At 33.6% G+C, this 27,515-nt stretch overlaps 2 protein-coding genes across 2 annotated transcripts in view; one reads left to right on the top strand and one right to left on the bottom strand.

Annotated features, from left to right (window-relative positions):
- Positions 1-20,996, top strand: part of LOC136983431 (cilia-and flagella-associated protein 96-like) — a 47,664-nt gene extending 26,668 nt beyond the window's left edge. Inside the window, exons 3-9 of the mRNA XM_067280168.1 lie at positions 8,080-8,253; positions 11,139-11,340; positions 11,645-11,782; positions 11,848-11,917; positions 13,839-14,006; positions 14,857-15,038; positions 20,877-20,996. Of these exons, the coding sequence (XP_067136269.1) occupies positions 8,124-8,253; positions 11,139-11,340; positions 11,645-11,782; positions 11,848-11,917; positions 13,839-14,006; positions 14,857-15,038; positions 20,877-20,928 (942 nt within the window). The 5' untranslated portion in view covers positions 8,080-8,123 and the 3' untranslated portion in view covers positions 20,929-20,996. The remainder of the gene's footprint in view (positions 1-8,079; positions 8,254-11,138; positions 11,341-11,644; positions 11,783-11,847; positions 11,918-13,838; positions 14,007-14,856; positions 15,039-20,876) is intronic.
- A 1,447-nt stretch (positions 20,997-22,443) lies between these two features.
- Positions 22,444-25,045, bottom strand: LOC136983435 (DNA damage-inducible transcript 4-like protein). The gene is made up of 2 exons (XM_067280172.1): positions 24,707-25,045; positions 22,444-23,573 (listed from the first exon to the last, which is right to left on the bottom strand). Exons 1-2 carry the CDS (start codon positions 24,870-24,872, stop codon positions 23,134-23,136), a joined length of 606 nt encoding a protein of 201 aa, XP_067136273.1. The 5' UTR covers positions 24,873-25,045; the 3' UTR covers positions 22,444-23,133.
- Between the last annotated feature and the right edge of the window lie 2,470 nt (positions 25,046-27,515).

The raw sequence follows: 27,515 nt of genomic DNA, 5'->3' as shown, positions 1-27,515 counted from the left end.
ACAAACGCTATTATCGACAGTATAGAATTGCCAGATGGCGGTACTCGTCCGTCCGCCGTTCACGATTTGGGCTGAATACGTGCGCCTCAACATCTCTATTTTCTACATCTTTTTTCTTGTAATTTAAAAATAAAAAGCACGCTACTGTCGTTTAAATAAATTGCAAAACAGAAAAATTAAATTAAACTTTCAAGCTTACTCTTACGTATTTTCAAATATATAAACAAGTAAAACGCCAAGGCCTTATTTGGGACAAGACTATGTCTCCGAGACTCACTACTAAGCGGGATCACTTCCACGCTCACGGCGGATCTCGTTCTCATTCTCCAATCATCTTTGGTATCACTGGTTTTGAGCGCGATCATTCGAACTTCGCCGGCCACACCCACTACCACGAGGTCATCCACGATGCATTTTCAGTGAAATTAACCTATCCAATATTGAAATTTCTCTCCGTTGCATGACGCCCCAGGTTGAATTTTTGTCAATGCGAAAATTTCCCATTTTTAAAAAAATGGCGGTTATTGTATCGTCCGAAATTATTTATTTTATTTTGTACAAACGAAATATTATATATATATATATTATATTATATTTATATAGATTTTATATAAATATAAAAAGATATAGATATATCTTTTTATATTTATATATATATATATATATGCAAAAACAAAAAATAATTATATTTCGAAAGATAGTTTTAATATAAAATTATAACGACGCGCTATCTAGTTTCAAAAACGTTCCGATGATGAAACGAGATATCTCCGGTCAATCGGTCAAGGTTATCACGTGGCAACCAGAAATATGTGGGAAATAACACGAGACAGGTACAGTACAGTAAATGAGTTTTTTTAAGATTCGTTTATCAAAATTCGATTTAGCAGCATTCGCTTTTCGAACTTTCCAACGCACGTGTTTGTCAAAATTTGATTTCACAATATTCGTATTTCCAACTTCCCAACCAGCAGCGCATGCGCAAATCTCACACTACTGTCTGTTTGTAGAGTGTCGCCATTTTGTAATTTATTTTGACTCTGTTCTCGATCCCCTGATACATACAAGTCTAGTGTTTTTTATGCGCGCACGATTTGGGCACCTAATACTCTGTGCCAAATTTCGACTCCTGACATGTACTCCTTCATACCTCTAAGCTAGTAATACAGCAGGCAGTACGATTTTATAAACAAGACACAGTCTTGTCAAAAATAGAATAGTATACCTCACATTAAATTCTTATGATGTAAAATTTTCTTAAAAGTATTTTTTATTAAATATTTTATACCTATGTGCATAAATAAAAACTATTGTTTCATAAAATTATGTGTTTTATTCAGACCTCTAATAAAGCAGAAACATAAACACAAATCCCAGAAATAATTTTACTTTAACTACGTTGACGATTAAAAAAAGTCTACTGTCTATCCAGTTGTCGCGACAAAATTTTACACAAAATGGGGGCGTCGGAAATGAAAATAAGTTTGCGCACCACTGCTTTACACGATTCAGACATTTTCGCCGTGGAAGCTGTCCCGTATTCGACAATACAGCGTTTCCAATGGGAATATGCATATACGAATTTATATTCGAATATACAATAGCAATCTTATCACTGTTTTTCACGTGTATAGAAATTTGTAATAAAATACATAATACGGTTATAATAAAATATTAATTTTGAGTAATTCAAAGTACTGTATGTTCAAACATGAAAATAATTGTGCAATGTGTATTTATATTTCAGAAAATACAAGGGAAGTGGCGCTTCCACGGATAGCATGCCACTGAACTCTAATGTAAATATTCTTGAAACCGTGTTTTCTTATATGTTGAGCATCAAACACAAGACCGTGTTATTTATTAAACACTTGGCACTTTTCCACCTTTATTAGTTGATCAACTAATAAAGGTGGAAAAGTGCCAAGTGTTTAATAAATAACACGGTCTTGTGTTTGAACTCTAATGTTTTAAAACAATCCTGCGTTCGAGATTAAATAAGTCTTCTTTTGTATGTATGTATGTATGTTTAAGTTATGGCAAAGCAACACTTAGGCGATCTGCCTAGGGTCAGTGGCGTAGCGTGGGTGTCAGCCGCCCTTTATTTAGTATTATTATTATTTATTGTGAAATTTTTCCGCCCCTGCCGTCCCCACTACGCTACGCCACTGCCTAGGGTGATGCCTTCCGGGAGGTCTTTTTAAGAGAAACTGGCCCCTATTTAGGCGTTACAGACGTGAAGAAAACCCGGAAAACTCCACGTCCGAGTGAGGCGAACCCACGACCCCGTCTTCTTTTGTAAACAGCGTCTTAATTGGTTGCAAGCAAACACGTGTATAAAAAAATGGCGGAAACTCAAGTGGATATTAACGCAAGTCGTAATTTCACTAATTTTGAAAAGAATTACTACTAAAATTAGTAGGAAAGCATAAGACAGTAATAGAAAATAAAAAGCGAACGCAATTTCGTCTAAACAGAAGAGAAACACTTGGGAAATATCATGCAAAGCATTGAACAGTACTTCAGATGTCACATTAAAGTTTATCTAGGTAGTCCAAAATGGCCGCTCTTCGAGAATCTCGACGGCAGGCGCGATTAGAAATCCGATGTAGGTGGCGTTGATCAAATTGACATTTTATTATGCAAATTTTCTTCTAAATTCCTCCAATGCAAACTTTTAAGTTCCGCAATGGTGCAGACAGAAGGTGCAGGTTGTGTTTTTTTTTTCTTTCTTTCTTTTTCTTTCGATGGTGTTCATGTTTTCGAATGTTTGTACTTTTATTTATTTTGTACTTTAAAAACTAGGAAAATTTTGCGACTGTACTGTAGATTACTCCCTATGGAATTTCGGGACTCGGGACCAAGACGAGTTCAACGATACCCTACTTTTGGACTGGAGACGAAAAATATGAAAGTTATGATATTTACGATTTCTTGTCTTTCACGATGCATTCTACGCTATTTTAGAGTTTTCCACTAGGTGGCGTTCGACTGTTCGTGCTCCCCGACTGACTCCTTCCGGAGGGGAGCCTTCGGAAGGCCGCCCAGTGTTTAACGCCACTAGTTATTGATTCACGGTAGTTCTTGAACAAAAGAAAAAAAAAGAAAACATATACTAAACTACAAGCAGCGCCACCTAGTGGAAAACTAAAATGGCGTAGAATGCATAGTGAAAGGCAAGAAATCGTAAATATGATAACTTTCTTATTTTTTATCTTCAGTCAAAAAGTAGGGTATCGTTGAACTCGTCTCGGTCTCCTGAGTTCAAATATATACTCAAAGTCCCGAAATTTCATAGGGAGTGATCTATATAATTATAATCCCCAATTTTGCTAATGTATTACAGAGGATCTACCGAAAAAAATCGGAAAACGAATTAATTTGGTAATTTATTAGAATAGGTTAGGTTATAACGTAGGTCCCTACTGACCCCGAAACCCAGCAAACAGAAGAAAGGAATACCTGAAAAGAAAAGAAGGAAACGTCTACTGAAAATGTAGTCAAATCGTCAAATTAGAGAAAGGAAGGTTCTAAAACAGAAGTAAAATGAAGTCTCGAGCGGCAAAAAAATAACAGGAAAAGTAAATAAAAGTTCCGAAAAAAATAAGTAGCAAATTTACGTTTTTAATATATTTTAGTTTGAAAGAAACATAAAAATAGATAGATTTAAAAATAGATGCGTATCGGTAATTTTTGACGGTCGCCATCTTGTTTGCGCGCGCACAGGTCACAAACAAGATGGCGACCGGAAGAACGGCCATTTTGGACTACCTAGGTGAACTTTAACCCGAAAAAGCAAGCAATTGTGGGATTGCTACAAAAATACGAAGAAGGCTGCAAAGGGTGAAGGAACAGACACAGCAAAAATCAGAATAATATAAAACAGTAGGAGATAAACCAACTCCAATAGAATCAAATGGAATAGACGAAAAATTGCTTTCTAACGCAGCCCTTATAAAGTAATTGTGATAGTGATGTCCAACATAAAACAAGTAAGTATTAAGGTACCATAATAATTTATAAAATTTTTTAATTGTCGGAACGTACTGACGACTAATACTTGACTTCGTGCATTCCTTGTCAACATAATAACTCTAGAATGAGTTGTCGATCTTGATGAAATTTTCTAGGACGACTCATCATCACGCAAGGATAAACTGAGTAAAATTTCAACTTTAAAAAATGATCCATACTGAAGTAAAACCCCTATCTCCAGTTCTACAAAAATGGATCATTTTTGAAAGTTGAAATTTTACTCAGTTTATCCTTGCGTGATGATGAGTCGTCCTAGAAAATTTCATCAAGATCGACAACTCATTCTAGAGTTATAATGTTAACAAGGAATGCACGAAGTCAAGTATTAGTCGCTTCCTGCACGCACGTGTAGAAGTGTCATCTAGTGGTCGGAAAATATGACAAGCATTAAAATGGTAATTTTGAAAAGTAAATGTTATCGCTAACACGACAACAAATATAAAATATAAATAATCTTTATAGAATAATAAATTTTAAAAAGTTTTCTTTTTAAAACGTGGAGCAGCAGTGATCAATATTGATGGCTTTACGATCTTTTTCGTCTTCCTGTCGTTAGTACGAAATTTCGATCTCTAAATGCAGAAGCTGCACAAAGATTCCAGGTTGAGATGAAGTCGCTCAAATTCATCATCATCGATGAAATGTCAATGATTGGTGCAAGAATGCTTTACATGATCGAGAGAAGATTGAGGGAGATAAACCCCGAGAAAGATGAGCCGTTTGGTGGATTCTTTATCTATTTGTTTGGTGATTTTCGTCAGCTTCCTCCTGTTAAAGATACTCCTCTCTACTCGAGTGTTTTTTACAATGTAATGTCCCAACAAGGTAGGGACCTTGTTGGGACATTACATTACATTCGCATTTGATTCTTTTGAGAAGTTCATTGAACTTAGTAATTCTCATAGACAAAATAGCGCAGATAGTTCCTTCACAGATGTCTTACAACATCTAGCTTCGGGTGATTTCTCTGATACAGATCTGAACATTCTGACGACAAGAAATCGAGCCTATTTATCCAGAGATGAACTTGATCAGTTCCAAACCGCAGTAGAGCTATATCCAACAAACGAGCAAGCTAAACAAAGCAACGAAGACTACTTGCAGTCAACTGGATGCCCTCTTTGCTCTATCATAGCATCTGAGAAAACACTCCAGATATTGCCCCGCCTTCGTCCAAAGATGACTCAGCTCTTGGTCTCTCCAAGTATTTGAATCTCTCAGTTAATGCCAGAATCATGCTGAGAGTCAACTTATGGGTGCAAGGAGGTCTCGTCAATGGTTCACTAGGAACTATACGCTACATTATATATGCTCCTAATGCTCGCCCTCCAGCTCTTCTCTGTTTATTTTAGTGGAATTCGATAGCTATCGGGGACCTTTCATCTATGGTAAACTGTTTCCAATAATCCCCATAATACGCTCTTCGAACGATGGCAGTATATTGCGATCTCGTAGAAAGTTTCCCCTTACCTTAGCATACTCGATGACTATACATAAATCACAGGGATTAACTTTTCCAAAAATCGATATAGGGAAAAAAAGAGATAGCTATCGGTCTTACCTATGTTACATTGAGTCGAGTAAAAAAAAATTAACTGACTCAGTATTTTTAAAGAGTTACAATAAAGATCGCTACGAGTCAATCTGTAAGTCCAAGGCCCGTAGTGATGGTCAGAATTTGGTGAGACGTTGGCATAGCAATTAATTAATGGCTTATTCTGACCTTATATTTGTACCTTTAAATGATCCGATAGAAATCAAATATATTGTTGAGAACGAATAATTCTTTGTTTCTTTTTTCCCTCATAATCTAAAAAATAAAGGCGCGAGCAGCTTCGTTTCGACTACACGCTGATAGTGTTACTTAACTAGTTTTGAATTAATTAGTCATATATTTAACAGCAGAGATACTACATCATCTATTGTATATACAGAATATACAGCTGGATCTGAAGTCAGTTAACATTTATTCTGTTATCAATAAATTACTTTATAATACTTGTATTATTATATATTTAAATGACAAATATTAAATGTGCAAATGTCTTATAGTACAGGTATACTCACCTTACGTCGGTAATTGGTTCCAGGAGAGACGACGTAAGTCGAATTTACTCGTCCCCAGGCTAGACCACAAATTACCATTCCCAGTTCTGTATTTTATTTATAAATGCATTTTTAATAATATATGGTTAATAAGAATCTATTTTAGCTTACAAACAAATTTAGTTTTTAATATAGTACATAAAAAAGTAATCTAAATTTACGAATACATGTACTGTACGTACACTTTAATGTACAGGTACTGTACATGTTTACAATTTGGTGATGTTTACAGTACATCGCGGACTCTTTATTTGTGAATGTGGTTTCTCTAAGACATTATAAAATAAGATGATTTTTTAAGGTTAAATAACAAATAGTTATTAAAATTATTTTGCGATAGCAGAAAATAAACTAATTTATTTTAAATTTACCAATATCGAGTGGCGCTGACAACGACGCCAAATGGTAGATATTGGAACTACCGTGGAAAAAGCCAATAATCAGCACTTAAAGACCGCTAAATAAGACGACAACACAGAAACACACAGGTTTTCATGTTTCGTTCTCTAGGATTTATGATGATTATATTAACATTTACTGTAAATGTACTACATATGTTAATATGATATTATGTGCTTTTAACGCTTTTCTAGTGATATTACGACTTCAATATTTGCGGCGGATGGATGTAAAGTCGAATAAAATGACTTGAACTTGATTTTTATTTTTTCATATACTTTTTGACAAACGACGTATAATCGAGAACGACGTAACTCGAGGTATACCTGTATATATGTGTGTTTACATTTGAAAAATACTTCCTATATAGCATGCATATGTTTCACTTATACCAATATAAGTGAAGTATATATACAGAAACTATATCTAAAATACTAATGTCATCCAAATACAAAGGTATAACATTTAATATATAAATTGTATGAAAGTTTATGCTGTATATCTTATTGTATATTAATAACTTATCTTAATAAATGGTCGGTCACACGTTGCTAAATGTAACGAGATCTCAATTTAGATCGCGGGAGAGGTCAAAGTCGACGTTTAATTTGATCTTAACGGGATGCTTGATTTTATGATATATTCTTCTGTTTATACGTTTGAGTCGCGTTTTTCATACAGTACAAAAATTATTTCTAGCTTTTTTTTCTCTCAAAATATTTTAACGCAAATTTTAGTGAAAGTTAGGATCCACCCAAAGCCTCACACGCACAAGGCCAACGCTGAAAATTTGGACTTGGAAGCGTCTGTGATGAATTTAAAGGAAGAAGTGCAGCTATGAGAAACGCATTTGCAACACATCGCGTTTTACTTTCCCGGCTGTTATGTATACACAAGGGAAAGTATTGGAATCGTGTCAAATGTTGACCCTCCGAGATTTTTGCACATCTCCACGTTTCGAGACCTCCTGAACTTAAAAAAGTAAAAAAGAAAAAAAAACGGCAAAAATTCCGCGCTCGCGTGTGTGTATGCCCGCGCGCGCTAATAATGCAAAGTATTTTTCAATTAACTTGTAATTAGCAAAAAAAAGCAGTAATTCAGAGTAGGAGTGAGCAACGAGTTGTTCTAACGATTAAAGAAAAAACTAAATCGGTAAACATGTTTATAGGAATGTCTTAACTTTATATTTTTGCTGCTCCACCACGCCTGAACGGCTGTGAATTTTTCATTTTCGATTGAAGAGCCTTATCCACAGGGCGAGAACTTTATTTCGATACTTGAAACATGTTTGTATCCTCCGACGTTCTCTCAAAAGAAGGTAGACAGTATTTGAGACTTACCGACTTAATATATAGATGATTAATAAGATATGAACTTTTATTTTAAAAAATAACTTTAACAGCCGAGAAAGTTACGCAACCCTTTGCTGAATTTAAAAAAAAAATAATAATAAAGACAAATTGCTAAAAATAATTCATATTGCAATTGATATGATTTTATTGTTGTTAACAATACATATAATAATAATTATTATAACAGTTACAGAATCTGTTAGAAACGACTGAAAGTCAATAGCCTGGAAGATGGCGGAAGAAAAGAAAAAGAAGAAAACTTTCAAAAAGACAAATGCAGACATAAGCGCTATGAAAACTTTAGGAATGTTTTCGGAACTTGGATACATTCACGATGGCGGATATACACCGGTTCCAGCAGGTAATTCAAAATTAGAGTTAGATATTTTAAGGATTATGTCGATAAAAGTGATTTTAATTTAGATATAGTCTTATTTTATAAAATACTAGTATTAGAAAACATAAAAGATACAAGGTGTGGGCCTTTATGACTTCTATATATTTCTATTAGATATAAATATAAAAGCCAATTTTTAAATTAAATGCTCCTAGATTCAAGCAAATTAAAGGGAGGAAACATTGAAGATCATGTCTCAGAATTTATGTTTTATTAATCTAAAGAAAACTGACAGGATCATAACATTGATTAATATTCGTCTATTTTAAAGAAACTTGATCAAAATATTGAAAATACCAATATAGATATAGATCCTAGTGAAACAATATTAATTATTTTGTAAATTATGAGTTTAGGTAAGCCGTAAACAATGACCCGAATAATTAACAAAAATTGAAGGCCACTGCAATGTAAAATAGAACATATTTTATTAGTTCATCTGAGAAACTATCAATATTAATAGAGGCTTTGCTGTATTGGCAATGAAGAAATTCGTCGTGTTCCCGAATGTTGAGATAATTGACATTATTTTTAATCAGATTTAAATTAAAATTATATTTAATTTTTCTGGGAAATTATTTTATTTAGGAAATAATGGAAGCAATCGTTTCTCGCTGATCTTAATGGGCAAATTTTCTTTACAATTTCTACTGTATAAGAATATTTTTCTGCACTACATTTCGCCGAGTTTTTCGCTAATTATATCTAACGGATCATCAAGATTATATATAAATGATAATTTGACATTTTGTTCAGTACTATATTTTTTATTTATTAGTTATACGTTAATTAGTTATACGTTAATAGTCTCATTATTCGGATCACATTTATAGTATAATTGTCGGAACGTAGTGACGACTAATACTTGACTTCGTGCATTCCTTGTCAACAAAATAACTCTGGAATGAGTTGTCCGATATTGATGAAATTTTCTACGACGACTCACCATCACTCAAGGATGAACTGATTAAAATTTCAACTTTCAAAAATGATCCGTTTTTGTAGAACTGGAGATAGGGGTTTTTCTTCAGTATGGATCATTTTTGAGAGTTGAAATTTTAATCAGTTCGTCCTCGAGTGATGATGAGTCGTCGTAGAAAATTTCATCAAGATCGGACAACTCATTCCAGAGTTATTTTGTTGACAAGGAATGCATGAAGACAAGTGTTAGTCGCTTCCTGCACGCACGTGAAAAAGTGGTCGGAAAATATGACAAGCATTAAAACGGTAATTTTGAAAGGTAAATGTTATCGCTAACTGGATACACAACAAATATAAAGAATCTTTATAGAATAATAAATTTAAAAAAGTTTTCTTTTTAAAACGTGGAGCAGCAGCGATCAATATTGATGGCTTTACGATCCGTTCTCTCCTTCGTCTTCCTATCGTTAGTACGAAATTTCGATCTCTAAATGAAGAAGCTGCACAGAGATTCCAGATTGAGATGAAGTCGCTCAAATTCTTCATCACCGATGAAATGTCAATGATTGGTGCAAGAATGCTTTACATGATCGAGAGAAGATTGAGGGAGATAAACCCCGAGAAAGATGAGCCGTTTGGTGGATTCTTTATCTATTTGTTTGGTGATTTTCGTCAGCTTCCTCCTGTTAAAGATACTCCTCCCTACTCAAGTGTTTTTTACAATGCAATGTCCCAACAATGTAGGGACCCTGTTGGGACATTACATTACATTTGCATTTGATTCTTTTGTGAAGTTCATTGTACTTAGTAATTCTCGTAGACAAAATAGCGCAGATAGTTTCCTTCACAGATGTCTTACAACATGTAGCTTCGGGTGATTTCCCTGATACAGATCTGATCATTCTGACAACAAGAAATCGAGCCTGTTTATCCAGAGATGAACTTGATCAGTTCCAAACCGCAGTAGAGCTATATCCAACAAACGAGCGAGCTAAACAAAGCAACGAAGACTACTTGCAGTCAACTGGACGCCCTCTTGCTTATATAGCATCTGAAAACACTCCAGATATTGCCCGCCTTCGTCCAAAGATGACTCAGCTCTTGGTCTATCCAAGTATTTGTATCTCTCAGTTAATGCCAGAATCATGCTGAGAGTCAACTTATGGGTGCAAGGAGGTCTCGTCAATGGTTCACTAGGAACTATACGCTACATTATATATGCTCCTAATGCTCGCCCTCCAGCTCTTCCTCTGTTTATTTTAGTGGAATTCGATAGTTATCGGGGACCTTTCATCTATGGTAAACTGTTTCCAATAATCCCCATAATACGCTCTTCGAACGATGGCAGTATATTGCGATCTCGATAGACAGTTTCCCCTTACCTTAGCATACTCGATGACTATACATAAATCACAGGGATTAACTTTTCCAAAAATCGATATAGGGAAAAAAAGAGATAGCTATCGGTCTTACCTATGTTACATTGAGTCGAGTAAAAAAATAACTGACTCAGTATTTTTAAAGAGTTACAATAAAGATCGCTACGAGTCAATCTGTAAGTCCAAGGCCCGTAGTGACAGTCAGAATTTCGTGAGACGTTAGCATAGCAATTAATTAATGGCTTATTCTGACCTTATATTTGTACCTTTAAATGATCCGATAGAAATCAAATATATTGTTGAGAACGAATGATTCTTTGTTTCTTTTTTCCCTCATAATCTAGGAAATAAAGGTGCGAGCAGCTTCGTTCCGACTACACGCTGATGCAGCGTTACTTAACTAGTATAAATTAATTTGATGTGCTTAGTTTCCCAAATATCTGATTATGTTTCTCGTAGTCAATCTGTATAATTATTAAGTAAATTAATAAATAGTAACAGAATAATTTTCTACTTGAACAAGTTAAAATTACATATTTCTCTACACAGTCTTACAGCAGTTCAAAGATAAACAGATGTTAGGCCCAGGTTCTAAAATGAGATGCGGGAATCAAGATGGTTACTTCACGAAATACTTTCAAAGAATATTCGAGGAAGAAGCATACACAGATATCGAGCGCACGTGGCGTCTTGCAAGAAAGTCCCCAGAAAAAACACCTTTCTTTTATCCTCCAGCTACTCCTAAATGGCCGTAAATCAACACAGTTTGTTTAATACAGTAAACCAATAGCGAGGTTGACGCCGAAGTTTTAAACGCGAAAACGTGTAAGTCGGACGTTTAGCGCCGCTTTCCTGTAAGCCTAGAAGTTTGACAATGGCGTTTGGAATGTCGAGCATGATTCCACTGACTTTCCAAATGCCATTGTGAAACTTCTAGGCTTACAAGAAAGCGGCGCCGAACGTCCAACGTACACGTTTTTGCGTTTAAAATTTCGGTCTCAACCTCGCTAATAAGTCGTTCGTTTTTTCTTATTGAAGAAAATAAAACATTTCAGATCAGGAAAAGGTTCGCATTATGGGACATTTTCTGGTCCCATCGAGTATTTTAGTCCTCGATTGATAAAAAGATCTAAGCGAGAAAAACAGAAACCAAACTTTTATACCAGTCCGGGGAAAAAAGGAACCGGATATGGGTAATTCGAAGATAATATAATTTAAATCTAATTATTACTCATTTATTATTTATGATTTCTTGCAGATATCCTGATTTAGCCATAAATAAAACTCGATACAAACATCTTGATGATCCATATAATGTCAGATACTTAGTAAGTATTGTAGATTAAGAAAAAATGTGCGATACCCACTTAACTCGTTCAAATGTGTTAGGAAAATAAGGTGACTTGTACAACAATGATTGAAACAGATACTTATTGAACCATTGAACAAAACATATAGGCCTACATAGCAGCGATAAGTGTTATTATTCAGCAAATCACTGAAAGTATGACTTTAAAAAACTTTCGTATTGGGCCTTTCTAGGAGAACTGTTCCAAATAAGGCACTCTATTGAAATTCGATGGCTAATTAATTTTCATTGCACTTAATCAAATACATCCACATCCTCGGGCTGATAATAAATGCACTCATCGTAAACCCGTACTTGATTTTCATTACAGGGTGTTTGTATATTGTTATTGTTATAAAATATTCTAAATAACCAATTCCGAGAATTTCCAGTTTTTGCCGGAAGCAATTTTACTAGACGATTAACCGGAAACGAATTACCATTTATATATACTGTATATATAGTGGTGCCTCGTATTTGAACTTAATTTATTCTAGAAGGTCGTTCGAAGTCTGAAGCAGTTTTTTCTATAAGAAAGAATGGAAAGTGAATTAATTCATTTTCTGACCCCGAACAATACTCATTTCGATAAAGTTAAAATTGCAAATAAGCATTATTTATGTAAAAATGAGACAATTGCATGCTCTAAAAATAAATAAATAACTTGAAAACAATAAATAAAATATGTAAATAATGCGTAATAAAAGAAAAATTGCATTTACTGGTCGCACACCGTCGACTTCGGCATCTTAAACAAGGCCTCCAAATCCACCACACATGTACTGTACCGCTTTCATATTTCGCAATAAGTTCCTTTTTAATTTCAATTGTCGATATTACAACCTTCCTTTTATACTTTGTTGCTTTCACATCCTTTTCGGATTCCATAGTTAATAAGTAAAGTTATATTGAGTTGAACAGAAAGATTTTGCCTATATTAAACAGTTGTCATAACTTACAATTAAATCATACAATTATGTTAACAGTCGTGAATTTAACACGTTATTGCTAATGAGAGATTATACTTTTTATTTAGAAGATTATTTTAAACTTTTACTTCATATTTTGTGTGAATAAAATCGAGTCGAAATGTTGAAATTTCTTCATTTAACTTCTTTCCGCCCTGTAAGCACTAAGAGCGGAAAGAAGCATTTAGCTCCTTTTAGCAAGACTGTTGTGGATTTGGCTGAACCCAGATTCACAAATGGGCAGTCAGATAGCGAGGGACGTGGCCCGATATATCCGGACGGACCACCCATGAAAAATTTCTGGGGTTTCTCGACTCGTTCGGATTCGATCCCGGATCCCTCAGAGCCGTAGCCTCTCGGTCATCTAGCCGTCACCAATTATATTTATAAAACGTACATTTTCAATATGAAATAAGTGCTCTGTAATTTCACACTTTTGCAGCCGCCATTGAAAAAGTTGTACCGAATATGCCGATTCGTTTTTCATAAATTATATTGATATTATTGTTATGAACGAATTAAGAATAATTTTTTTTTCAATTCGAGTAATCCTTATAGAATTTTTTATGTGAAGGACGCGAAATTGAATCAACGGCGCCTACCTAAGTACGTAGTGATAAAAAACCACTATAATTAAATAGCCTATGCCCTAGGAAAGTAAGAAACCAAGCAAAAAAATATAATTTCTAAAATGTTTCTTACACTTCCAGTTGATAGTAAATAACGTATAAAAAATAATGCGCGCAATTTATCAAAAACTTCCAGAATCAATGAGGAAAAATTGCATCAATCGGCAACGAAAGTGTCAAAGAAATAGACTTAAGCATAAAACGTTACTTTGAAACCCTTAAAAAGTTTTATATTCATTATTTGCTTGAATAATGGATCTAAAAATTCTCGATAATTCTAATTATAAAGTTTAATTGATTTCAGGTTAATTGGAATTTAGATAAAAGGCCTTTCATTGCCATATCTCCTAACGGGTACTTTTGGAAAAATCCTTATAAGGAAGATACCGAAATGTCAAAGAAAATTAAACCTCCTAAAAAAATAGAAAAAATGATATATTTACCCTTCCTTCCTACCGCTTGTGGAAAAATGGTCTCTATCATATTTTAATTATTAATAGAGAGGTTGAGGCGCACGTATTCGGCCCAAAACGTGAACGGCGGACGGACGAGCGCCACCATCTGGCAATTCTATACGGTCGATAATGGTGTTTGCTACGTCTAGAATGGCGAATAGACGATCGGCTTAAACTTCTTCGTTTTTTTGTTTTTGTGGTTAAAATTATGACCTATTTTATTAATATAATGATTATTTAAGCATTTACGAATAACATTGTAAAGAAACAGACAATTTTAATCCAGAAATTCTTTAATTATTCAATTTTTTAGCGAGTGATGTGAAGTGCCTATAGAATTTACATATATTTGTCTTCATAATAGCTTATCCTAAGTTAGGTTTGTTCTTCCACGGGTTACCATCAACAGCGTAATACGTTTGTAAATGTTCTAAAAATTAATTTTCCGAGCTGCTTTCGAATTTACATAAGCCATTACTTCTCTGGACAAAAGTATGAGGTAGTCCTATCGTACGATAGGAGAGACAACGCTAATTAAAAATAATTATTTAGTGTTATTAAACATCCTATAAATACTTTTAAACAGTTTAATTTGTTTATTTACCTTCGCTGGTAACCCTCGATGATAAATGTATCCGCCATTTTTTCAACAAATTTCCCGTGAGTCTATGCTTGACGTTCACTGAGTCACTTGACGTTGCGGACGAGCGTCGCAAGGTCTTTTACTTGGACTTAAAACGTCAAACGTGTACTTCTGCTTGCCGTACAAATTTAACGTTTGTACCTGCGCCTCAACCTCTCTAATCTTTCAAATTTTCTACATATTTAATATCTCTCTCTCTCTTTTTTAAATTTTTTTTTATAAAGTTGGGAGGAATGAAAGATGGTTGTTTCAGCAAATATCCTAAACATGAAGGAGACCTGTTCAAACAATTGACTGCGATGAACCGATACAAAGATTTCAGAAACAAAGAAAATAAGATATTTAACTATCCAGAAGGACCGAAATCGACAAGAACTGTTTCTAACGTTAAATATAATGTCAGATTGTAAGTTAATTAGTTGTAGGGGATATTGTGACGTAATATAAGGGAAAATCTGCCAGGGAATGTGTTCCGGGAGGACTTTCTATGGAAAACTGGGTCTTATTTAGATGTTACACGCGTGAAAAAACGCGGAAAAGTCTACAAGACCAGTCCGTTGTTCAGAGGTTAACCCATCATCAAACACCAGTGTTCCGTGGTTTTATCCACTAGGGGCCACTGGTAAGCAAGGCCCCTAGTAGATAAAGTTAAATTGGGGCTCGATTGTAAGTTGCATCTGCAGCGAAACCGATTTTGGCTGTCCCTGCTTCCAGAACGGTTGTCAATAAAGAGCATTGGCACTATTGTATGAACCATTTACAGTACAGTATAAACAACTTTAAAATACATTTATGGAACTTCACTGTATTCGGCTGAATGTCATTTATTTTTTCTCCTTTTGAACAATTTGGCTGTCCCTTTCACTTTGCCACTTGAAGCAGTCGCCTCATCCATCAGCCGATTTGATGTCCATCGCTAGTTAGAATATAAGTTTTAGTGTAGATATAGTCTTGTAATTGGAAAATGACGGATGATCGGATGGCCGAGCGATTAAGGCATCAGCCTACCCCTCTGAAAGATCTGGAAAAAAATCCGGACGGCCGAAAAGTCTCGCAAGAAGATTTTCATTGGCTGTCCGTCCCGGATATGTCGGCCCGCTCCCTCACCACCCGGTCGCTTCACCGTGGGTGTGGCCAAAAAGACTAGAGAAAAAAATGGAAAATCCTAAACGTAATTTTAATTCTAAACTATAAAATATTCACTTATATGTTCATTTTAAGTGCCTTTATAAAAAATAAATCATTTGCCAATTTTATTGTCTGTTTATAGGTCTAAGTAGATCTATACAGCTGAATTTAACTGGAACTGAACATATTTTATTGAAATTTTAAATTATTTATTAAGTTATAGGTTATGTTAAGTAAAACCAAGAATAGTATGCAAAATCGACTTCCATAGCTATTATTTAAATGGTCCCAGTAATTTAAAAATAGTATTACTGTAATTGTATATAGTGTTTATAACCGATACAGAACGAAAGGCATCAAATATTATAAGGCCGACACAGTTATATTCATTACTAACAAGCCTAACTTTCAATAAGGTCAACCCGTTTAGAGTGAGGGAAAGATGTTCCAACTTGTATTGTCCATGATAAATTAGGGAATCCAGGGGCCGTATTCTGGTCACGTTCTGTGGTCTCTCGTCTCTCACAAGCCGATCACTGATTGGCTAATCATTTGGATTAGCCAATTAGCGACCGGCTTGTGAAAGACGAGAGACCACAGATGGTGACCAGAATACGGCCCCAGGTTCTATCTCAGTCCCTCTCCCTCGTGATAAACTTGATAGCAGGCTAATACCGACGATCTGATGGCCGATGAGACTAAGGCATCAGTTTATCGCTCCGAGAGACCCGGAATCGAATATGGGCGAGCAACCTCAGGAATTTTTCAGGGGTAGTTGGATATGTCTGGCCTCATCCCTCGCCACCCAGCCGTTCCAAATGTAGGCTTGGCCGAACCCATGGAAAAAAGCCCTATTAACGCCCACAGGGCATAAAAGCCCATAAATGAAACTGTAGGCTAATAGCCTGTGGCCATTCGACCGTACATTTATGTATAAATATTAAGTACAGTACGTAATGATACCAAATGCATGTTTCATACAAACTAACTTTACAAGAAAATTTTTCTACACGAAGCATTTTGTAGATTCTCAATTATCTGTACTAATTATAAAGATAGAGGCATTAATAATTCAAAATATTATTTCAATTATATACTTGGCTCGAGACTATCACATTTCTGTCATATATTATGTAAAATTCTGTTTCGTCAAATTGGATATAAAATGCTTATCTGTTTGTCTTTTCCGTATTGACGTATCCTTAATTCTGAGAGTGATAAATTGAGCAGAAGTTTGTTTATCCAAATATTTTATCAGTCGAAATATCAAGCCAACTTGATAAATCGACTGATAAAATATATATTTAAACAAATCTCTTAACACGTACCCACTTTCCCACAAGCATCAAAACAAAGTGTAGAGATAGGTTATTTTTCCTCGTTTCTTTATACTTGTAGTGTAAGATAAAATAGAGAAAGTTTTGTTTTCTTGGTTAATGTTACCCTCGGTGCCAAGATGGCGGCTCGTCTCTGATTCCAGCAAGGAAACAATGGGACGCACGTTCTAACCTAACCTAACCTAACCTATTCTAATAAATTACCATAATTATTAGCAACCAAATTATTAGAATAGGTTAGGTTAGAACGTGCGTCCCACTGTTTCCTTGTTGGAATTAGAGACGAGCCGCCATCTTGGCACCAAGGGTAACATTAACCGTTTTCTTTTGTGATATAGATATAGATTAAGATTCGCTTAAATGATTAATAATTTAAAACAAAATTATCGAAAACTATTTCGAAAAATGAAAAATTGAGAAATAATTATCATAAAAATATCATTTGAATAAGTTATAAGGTTTATTTATAAAAGTGAATGACTATGAGTTAGAAAAGATGAAAGAAAACAAGATTTTTTCATAAATATCTGAAGAAATTTCTTATGTATATTGCAAAGAATCTCTGTTATGTACAGTACAGCACATTATGATTAATCTTCGTTAGAAATAGTTCTAACGAAGATTAATTACGGTTACGATTGCCTTAAAGACGAATAAGTTTGAAGAACTAAAACAAATACTATTATTAACTTACATTTCTTGAAATAAATCTCTTACAGAACACCTTTTACAATCTCAATGCATGTAAAAGGTGTAAGAGGAGAAAAATAGAATTAAACTTTTGTTTAATTTTATTTTCCTCTGCTAATTAATTAAGTTTAATTATTCTCCTATTTTACTTTCTAATATTGTTGCAAACATTATTAGTTTTTTAAGCATATCTGTGCATACACTTGTATCAAAAACATTATACACGCTAAAATCAATAATACATAAGTTACCCAACAATCAATTAACTGTGTGAACGGCTGAAATAAGCTAATAGAATTTTTAAAATGTTATAATTTAATATATCAAAGCGTTTTAATTTGTGTATTTTAAACAGTTTTTTTTTTTTTTTGTAAGCTTTGTAATTAATAAAATATGCAAATAAGACAGCAATTACATCTTCAAGACATTGGGCCTTCTGTATATTGTGTTGTTCTGTTCATGTATATTCTATTCTGATTAATATTTACGCGTGTTTCTGGAACAGAACAAGAAAACACGATATTAAAAACGTGTTTAAGTATTTAATTATATGAATAAGGCGACAACTTAAGCTTTACAACAGGAAGTAATTCTAAATTGACTTACATTCGGAATAAAAGTGAATATTTTATAAAATTATCGGGATAATTTGTGATTTTGATATTTTATTTTAGAGAAAATAAAATTGCAAAATATTATCTAAGGTTTTCTCTTATATTTTTATATCTATTATAAATACTTTATAAAGTTTTAAAGTCGATTTTCTGTTTTATTATTTAGTAAAGTGCATCAGAAGAATTACGCGAATGAAGAAACTATATTTTTCAAAGACGTATGCGATCCACAAAGATCAACGTTCGATAATATTAATAAAAGAAATATTAATATTAATTTAGTTTTAATTTAATTGTTTAAAGTATAATTATTTTTAAAAATTACAAAATAAAATAAATAAATAAATAAAAACTATGCAATTTTTTCAATGTTTTACCTGACTAAGAGATGGCGCCACTAATTTTGAAAAATTATTTACTGTATTTTTTAGTTAATTAACAGTACTGTGTGTTTTTTTTTTAATTGACTTTGGGCCACCCTGATTTTATATAAATTTTTATCTTTTCGTTATTATGCCTATTTATTTAATATCATCTTAATCTATATGTTTTTATCTTTGGTTCACTTGACATAATAATAGTTTCTTGTCTGGTTTCTCAAATTGTGGACAGTCTAATAAATAATCACTCGTCATATTACTGTTATGAAATGATCTAGCGTAGAAGAAACAACGTGAGTGATAGTTAGAAGCTAGAATTTTTGATAACAAGTTTTATCAAATCATAACATCTCAACTTCCATATGTCTTGGTGCCAGTAAGCCTTAAAACATGCGAAGCTTCCTCCTAAAACTCTTATCTAGCAATTTTTCAAAATTTCTAGATAATTTTTTTTTTACTTTTTCCACGCATTTACAATACTACACGTGTTTTTTAACCATTTGTCACTTGTTTGGGTATATGCATTTATCGTGTTGCTTTTACAGAGGTTGTAATGCAGATATGGGTCACGTTTTTTTTTAAAGTCAAAAGTCGAGCTAAAAAAATGAGAATAAATATGTCACGGTTGGATTTTCTGTTCTAGAAAGATAAATCCAAGTTCGGTGGGCGTTATATTAGTGTTACAGAGATATTTAACAGAAGCACTCCTACGTAAATAGTTAATGCGCTCACATCTATCCGCCATGTTTAGTCCTGTATTAGAGTTCTGTTAGCTGTCGATGTTGTGTGCGCTGTTTGACGATTAGATTTCCATACTAAAATCATTATATCTCAGGGCAGTGTTGCGACGAGTTTGCAATAAAATCAATAGATACGTAAAATAACGCATTTCAATCGTACTGTACATTTTCCATGTTTAGTTATTACTGTTGTACTGCTGTATATTTTAACTGTGATAGTTTATATTAAATCGTATACAAAATAGTAAGCATATAGAATTTCTAAATTAGAAACTACGAATATTACATAACAAAAGGACTTTTTAAAAATTGAAACATATTATGGAGTAGCGTGTTTTAATTACTCGTTCGCCATGTTTCGTCCTATTGTTACTGTTTCGTAAGATTTGTACTATATATTGCATTAGTTTACATTTAAAAAATTCCCTTTTTGTATAAAATTGGGTATGATATGTAAGTAGCGATTATAAAACTTGAGAACGTTATATAATATAAAGGACTAAATATGGCTGAATTTTCTTGATTGTCTAAACATACAGTAATCAAGACCGCATTTACTCTTATAGTTATAAACTATAATATATAAAGAAACCTTCTCGTATACCTGATAATGAATTTTAAAATGTGAAGTCCCGAGCTGTAGCTTGTTAAGATTATTGTGAATCTATGGTTTCGTAGTTTGCAGGCATTCGGGGTTATATCTAATCACGCCAGTTGTTTTAAATTAATGTAAAGTCATGTATTCGAGTTCGAGTTGGACTTGCATAATATATTTAAATTTTGGTATAATTTACACAACGAAAACAATCTAAAATTAATAAAAAATTGGTTTAACCCGAACTAAAAAGGAAGAATATAATGACCTTATATGAAGACCGGTCTTGGACTCGTCCCATTAAGTAGAATTCATAACTGTATAGAGATGGGGAGGGTGCCTTGCTGATAAGGTCTATGGACCGGATCTTAAGTTCAGGTCATTCATAAAAACGGACATCTACACAGTTCGCAGGTTATCATCGCTACAAAATCTTTTCTTGTCTTTTTTAGTAAAACGTCATATTTTAACCAAAGATTTTCTTTTTGGTGCTTTTTTGAAGTTTGTATTTTATTTAAAGTTGCATAATTAGTGACATTTCGTGACCTCACATAGGTAACTCGTGTTTTAAGGTTATGATCTACACCAGTACACCTATAAGAAAGGTGGATCTCGTCGTATGTTTTGCTGGAAGACATTTGACATTGTTTTCATTAAAAATTTAATTTTTGTAAGCAAATTAATTAATTATAATTATTTCCTTAATAAATATAGCAAATAAACTTTAAGAAATACTTTTTTTTTAAATATTTATTTTTAGAAGATTGGTTCTTCTAAACAAGGCACGAAATGATTCAAATAAAATCTTCTAGTGATAGAAACCGGGTATAATCACAGTCGTACCTAATTTTCTGTAATCACAGTTATTTTGTCATCACTATTATCATCATGATGGTTATCATCGAAGCAATTTCATGGAGTAGGTTTTAAATTTCTTTTAAAATTATTTTAAGCCATAACAGAAAACTTTGCAGACAGTTTTATAAAAAGAAAGCATAATTTTATCTCGGAGGCCACTCCACATCACAAATCACAACCCGTTAGATAAGAGTTTAAAACTGTTGCGAAAGGTATGTTGATAAATATAGGTTGTTGTTCTCTTCGAAATACGTGCGCGCGCGCGCGCGCACAAACTATTTATAACCCGTTTTAGTTATGAGTTTATGCACTCTAGAGTACACTTTAACTTTAAACTTTGTGTTTAAAAATTAATCAGCATCAAGGTTAGATAGTTCCAAAGCCTGCCGTCTCCTTTCTCAACGAGTAACACACTTGTTTACTTTCCTACCCGCGCCACTTGGACTCGAACCAAATTTCAACAAATTTAATTCTTTCATTTAAATTTGGCAGAGATTTATCTTCTGTTCTACACTTCCCTTATTGACGTAAAAAAAGATTTTTTAAATAGTTTTAACACTCGATGAGAGAATTCGTTTTAAAAAGCAAACTACTCTATTTGGACGTTTAAAACTTCGTTTCGAGTAACGTAAATAAGAATAAAAATCCGGATATTATTTGTTTTTACGTTTAAAATAGAATATTTAATTAGTGATCGGTAACATTGTTTCGTTTCAGGTATGCTTTAAAGGAAGAACGAAATATTAATTACCACAAGAACTCTTAAAAGACCGAGTAAACCATTCTCTACATCAAGACTTCATTATATATGTAAAGGGTGGATCAACAGAAGGATCATCAGTTGTTCTCGATGTCAAAATTCCACTACTTTAAAGCATACCTAAATGGTTCTTCTAGATATGCTTAAAATGAAAAAGTATTACTAAAAGAGAGGTATGTTAATTATTATTTTAAATATTCTTTTATATTTTTAATCGTAACTAAAAGGAAAAAGTGTCATTCTCTTACTAGCGCTGTTTCCTTTTAAATATGATTTTTGAACTTTGACGTGTTGGTAAAAATCTTTTATTAAATAGAATCTGTCAGTTTGATAAATTGTAACATCTCTCTGAAAGGTTCTTTTAATAAATTTATCATCCTTTTTTTAAAGGAAATGTTTGTTTTTACGAGAAGTACGTTCATTGACATGAACTCGACATTCATTATTCACAAACGTCAATCGGGTGACGTTAATACTCGACTGTTTCCCCAATTGGCTCCTGTAGTTGCTTATAATTATCTTTGAAAAAGTATAAAGAAAGAAAGAAAAAAAGAGAAATGCATAAGTTTGTTAACCTTAAAAGTTCTTAAATAATTTCTTTTCCTAACGTAAATAGCGAATTTAGAAAACAGATTGCCATTAAATTACATAGGCACCGTATACACGTGGTATTTTTATAATGTAAGGTAATTTAAATTGTAAATGTCTTTAAAAAATATGTGACTTAGGACGTTTAATGCTATCTTATTGTGTTATAAATTTAGTTAGCGAAAATACTTTAATATTTTAAAGTTTTTCTGAATTTCCTGCGGAAGCAGATGGAGCGAAATGGCGGTCATACACATGGATGGACAGGTTACGAGAATAAACGATCCGATTGTTATAGGTCCCAGTATATATTACATACACAATAACCATAATAAACTACAAAAAATAGTCATTTTAATATATAATATATATATATTTTTTTTTTTTTTTAATTTTTTTTCCTCTTGTTTTTCATTGTAAAAAAGTACATGCTTAAGTGTCTCGAGGATAAATATCGTTATGGTGGGAGACGTACTTTAAAGGTAAAAAATAAAGTTTACCTGTTGGCAACGTGAAAACGAGGATGACAACCGACTAGCCATTTACATCTGGTCAGGCTCTGGTGCACTGCACAAGAGCATTCAGTGTACCAAGACCAAAAAAAATTCAAATTACAACACAAAAGACCACAAAAATGAGTAAATCGCTAATAGAGAGATCAGAGTGGAGAAATTACCACACACGCTCACACAAGTACACACATTCAAAAATTGTAACAACTAACACAATCACATTCTACATTACGTATTTTGTATATATGCGTGTATATAAAAAAAAAACCGAAAATTTGATCCTTATAGGTGGGAAGATGTCAGTCTTCGAGACTAGATGATCTATACAGTTTTCTTTTACTTAGATTGTACTCTTGGCTTATTACTAGAGGCGAGGACCTGCCTAGCCTTCTCATAAAATTACGAAGACTCAACCAGTTGTTAGCAGAGTCCTTTCTTAGAGTCAGAAATACTTCAAAAGTCGATACTACTTGAGGATCACAGAATACTTTTCCTATCCTCTTACACGTCGATCTGTCGTCCAGGAGGATGTATATGACACATCCTTTCAAACCGCACGGTTCCACTTCTGCCATTTTGATAACGTCTAGGGATATTCGGTGGGTTAGATTGCAAGGTATTAGGATTTCACTAGTCAGGACGGATTTCAGTTTAGCTTCACGAAGCGCGCTTTCTAAACGTTGAGAGAGTAAACTGCAGGTGGCTACTTCGTCTACTTGTCCTTCTTGTAATACTGAATCTGCAAAGAATAAATATCTATTTTAAGGAAAAAAAATCAATAAATCCTATCCTAATCTACTAGTGAGAATATATACGTAAGCTAAACAAGTTACAGCCTCACGCTTTTAAATTTATTACTACTCGACGAAGGTGAAGGGCCTCTTATTTATTATACTCTAGTGCCTCAACAAGTATAAATCCTGCATTTACTACTAGCTTACTCTATAATTAATTTATTTAAAAATTAATTTACGATTTTTAAATATCATTAATTCTACTTCCTACTAACTAAAGAGAACTGGGATATGTGTGCAACCCCACTAAAACGGGTTTCTAATGAGTTTGAATAAAATTAGGATCGTTTAGTATGATATAAATCTCATTTATTTTCGATCGTGTATACCGTAACAAGCACAAGATTATATTGCACAGACAGTAAAATAAAATTATCTCTATAATACTAACGATGCAGGCAAAGACACACAATGAAATTGGGTACAGATCTTAACTTTATTAAAGTTTAAAATACTTTTTTGTGATGAAAATAATTTTCTAAACTTCACACACAGAAAAAACTCGATCTCTGTTATCTCTCTAGCAACTTTTCGCACCAGTTGGGTAGTTTCTTAATGGATTTTTCTGGAAAAAACCCCCTAAACTCCCCGGTTTCTTTTCTAATTATAGATAAACTCGTATGAACGTAGCATTATTCCTGCAGCTTACTTTTTTCTGTTTTATTAAACCTCGTTTAGACAGAACAAAATTGTATTTTGCATTGTAAAAATCTAATTTAAATTAACTTAAAACTAAGAAATTCCTTATTTTATCTACAGAAAAACTCTCGAAATTTTATTTAAAATTCAGACAAAAAAGGGGGAACTTAGACACGAGAGACAACCTGTTAAAACCCGATCGATAATCGAGCTTGGCAACAGAAATACACAAACATTAAGAGGCCCGAGAAGGTTCGGATATGGAATTAAACCCAGTCGCACCTTAAAAACGACGTTCGGCAAACGTTTCGAATGCTAACGAGTCTATTGTCACCAATATCTGTTGGACGGGGTTACACCCTTTTTCTATATGTACTGTACAGTATATGCAACATACAGAATAAGAGGATGACCTAAATAAGAGGAAGGAGATACTCACCTATAGAATCGATCCACGATTCAGAATCTTCATTAACGTTTGATATTTTCATGCTAATTCTGTTTCGCACGATACAACCGAATTTGTCCACGATTCGAGTCCAGGAAAGTGAAGACAATTGCTTACCACCGGCGTTTACCGGTATAACTAGTTGACTATTTGACATGAATATCCGTCAGACACCAAGTTATATAGAGAACCGTGTTGTTCACAGAGTTCTGAACTCAAAAATAGGGGGGTCCAGATCGTTCCTCTAACAAAAACCTTTTCGTTCTGACATCAGCGGAGCATTGAACAGCTGATTTTAAGATCCATTTCCTTGGCTAAACCACAGCCAATCAGAGACGAGCTTTTTGGCTTTGGTCCAATAGTACTTGGTGATATTGACCATAGCAACCATCATCCACGTGTGTGTAAACTGGCTTTCAGTTTCTAGCAGACGATTCATTTTTAGTTTTCCTAAAATTAAAATACTGTATTTTAATTAATTAAGTCAATTAGTTGCATACTTGTGTTGATTGACAGCGATTTGGCTACTTAAACTCTTTTGTTAACTTTAAATCATTAAAAAAAAAAATCGACGTCAGTAGTAGTGTGGTACACAGTAGACTCGGTACTTATTGCTCATTATTAGCTAATTATGCAACAGAACTAACTGTGAGTGTTGTGTGTGCTGTGACGTGGTGATGAAGTTTTTTGTTGGTCGTTCTGGTAATGACGTCAGCCGTAGTTAAATTTAAAAATTTCAATCTTAAATTTGAAATTGTTTTTCTTTTTTAATTTTTGAGTATTTTTACATAATACATTATTGCCACTTACGTAACATAACAGAGTTTAAAACTTCAAAGTCGTGCAGTTTCATTGGCTGTTTATTTAAAATTATTTTAAATTTAATTATTACGAGTAACACGCGTTACTTGATTGTATTGTATCGATTCGAACATTTCTTGTGTAACTCGGATGTTGTTACGACCTTTAAATAGTTTAATACTTATTTTAAAAATCGTTAATAATAATTTTTAATGGATAAGTAACGTGTTACATCAATTGTTCGTGTGTTTCGTAGAGGAAGTCTTTTGTAAATAGTTTTGGGTTAGTGGAACACAAGTTAGGCATTAAAACGTTATTTTTCTTTTTTCTAAGTCAAATAACCGAGTAAAAAACAATTTTTTCACGTGTTTTTTAGATTAAAGAATAAAAAAAAACTTGTTTGTAAATTTAAAATAACAGTTCCTTAGAGATAAACGAAAATCGAATCTTTACTTACAGCAAAGTATAAACAGGGCAGGATTTACACACGAGTTAAACAAGCTGCATCTTAGGGCCTCGTATAAAACACTGCAGTTAGGGCCTCACATTATGAAACTAAAGCTTAAGCCCAGTACGAGACTACAGCTTAGGACCGTACGCTACGAGACTATAGCTTAAAGTCTCACCCTGCAACAATAGAGCTTTTAAATTTATTATTACTAGAAGGGTCTCTTGTGTATTAACATTTAGATCCATGACAAGTTTAAATCCGGTTCTATTATCTAGAAAAGCAGGGCCAAATTTAAACAAAAGCTAACAAGTATAGTTTAAGGCCTTACGTTTTTAACTTTATTGCTATTAGGAAGGCCTCAGGCCTCTTAAATATTATAACTTAAGACCATAACGAGTATAAATCCGGTCCTATATAGGAAAGTATATGAGCTTTCTAACAGGCAAACGTCTCCAATAAATCACTCACTAACAAAGAGAAAAAACTTTTTTTAATGTCAAGATGAATCAGAGTTCGTGACATTAATGATCAAAAGCGCGTGAAATGATTCACGCGTGACGTAACTCACGATTTCACCTCGGTTCCTCACTACGCTAGGCCAGGTGTATTATGTGTGTTTTTTTTTAATTCTGTAATTAATTTTCGAATTTATAAATAATTTTTCGAATGACACGACGAAGAATATTACTCAATTAAAGGGATTTCGACTAAGAGAATCGTGACGGTACACACTACTAAGTATTTTTACGGCCACTCACCTACGCACCTTCTTTACCTGTTCGAGAATTCAAGGCACACCTGTCGTGAACGGGGTGAGCGAGGATAACTCTGCAATTATGTTAAATAAATGTTAAGTAGAGTCGAATTTGCACTTCAGTTTGACACGTGTTATTTTAAGGAGTGCCAAATGCAGGATTTTTACTTCATTTTCTCTTCGAAATTATCCACCAAGATCTTCAAAAATATATTCATACTTTCTTCGGTTTCTTGTGAAACGATATCTTATTAAAATTTTTAAAGGCGCGTAAATTACTTCTCGAAGCTTGCATTTATAAACTGTAAGGTGAAATACGTTGTATGAAAATTTGCAAACTGAAATGTTGTGCACTCTACTCTATACCCTACACCATTTGTTTTAGTGAAATGACATTGATAAGGCCTTAAAAAGGAAAACCCAACGACTAGTACCTCCATAATAAGCAAGAGAAGGTACGCATCATTCTCCTATAAACTAGATATTCTCGAACAATGTTTCTTCCACCTCACATCACGGGTGAATGTATTAATTATAAAAATTCTGTAAGATTTTATAGTGTTTTTGTATCTTTTTTAAACTTGAAACGTATCTAGGGCAGGATTTAAACACGTGGTCCTAAGATATAAAATACAAGAGGTCCTTCTTCCTTTACCAAATAATGGATAATGCATATTTATTTATTTATTTTTCCGAGAATGGAACGATATCTTTTATACTGTGAGGTTGCTTCAGCTTGTTTAACTTACGTGTAGATCAAGCCCCGAGTTTAGTATAAATGCTACATAGACATC

The sequence above is a fragment of the Centruroides vittatus genome, unplaced genomic scaffold (genome assembly GCF_030686945.1).
Source record: "Centruroides vittatus isolate TY-2023 unplaced genomic scaffold, ASM3068694v2 contig_882, whole genome shotgun sequence".
NCBI classification, from domain to species: Eukaryota; Metazoa; Arthropoda; class Arachnida; order Scorpiones; family Buthidae; genus Centruroides; species Centruroides vittatus.
This window is presented reverse-complemented; position numbering and strand designations above follow the sequence as displayed.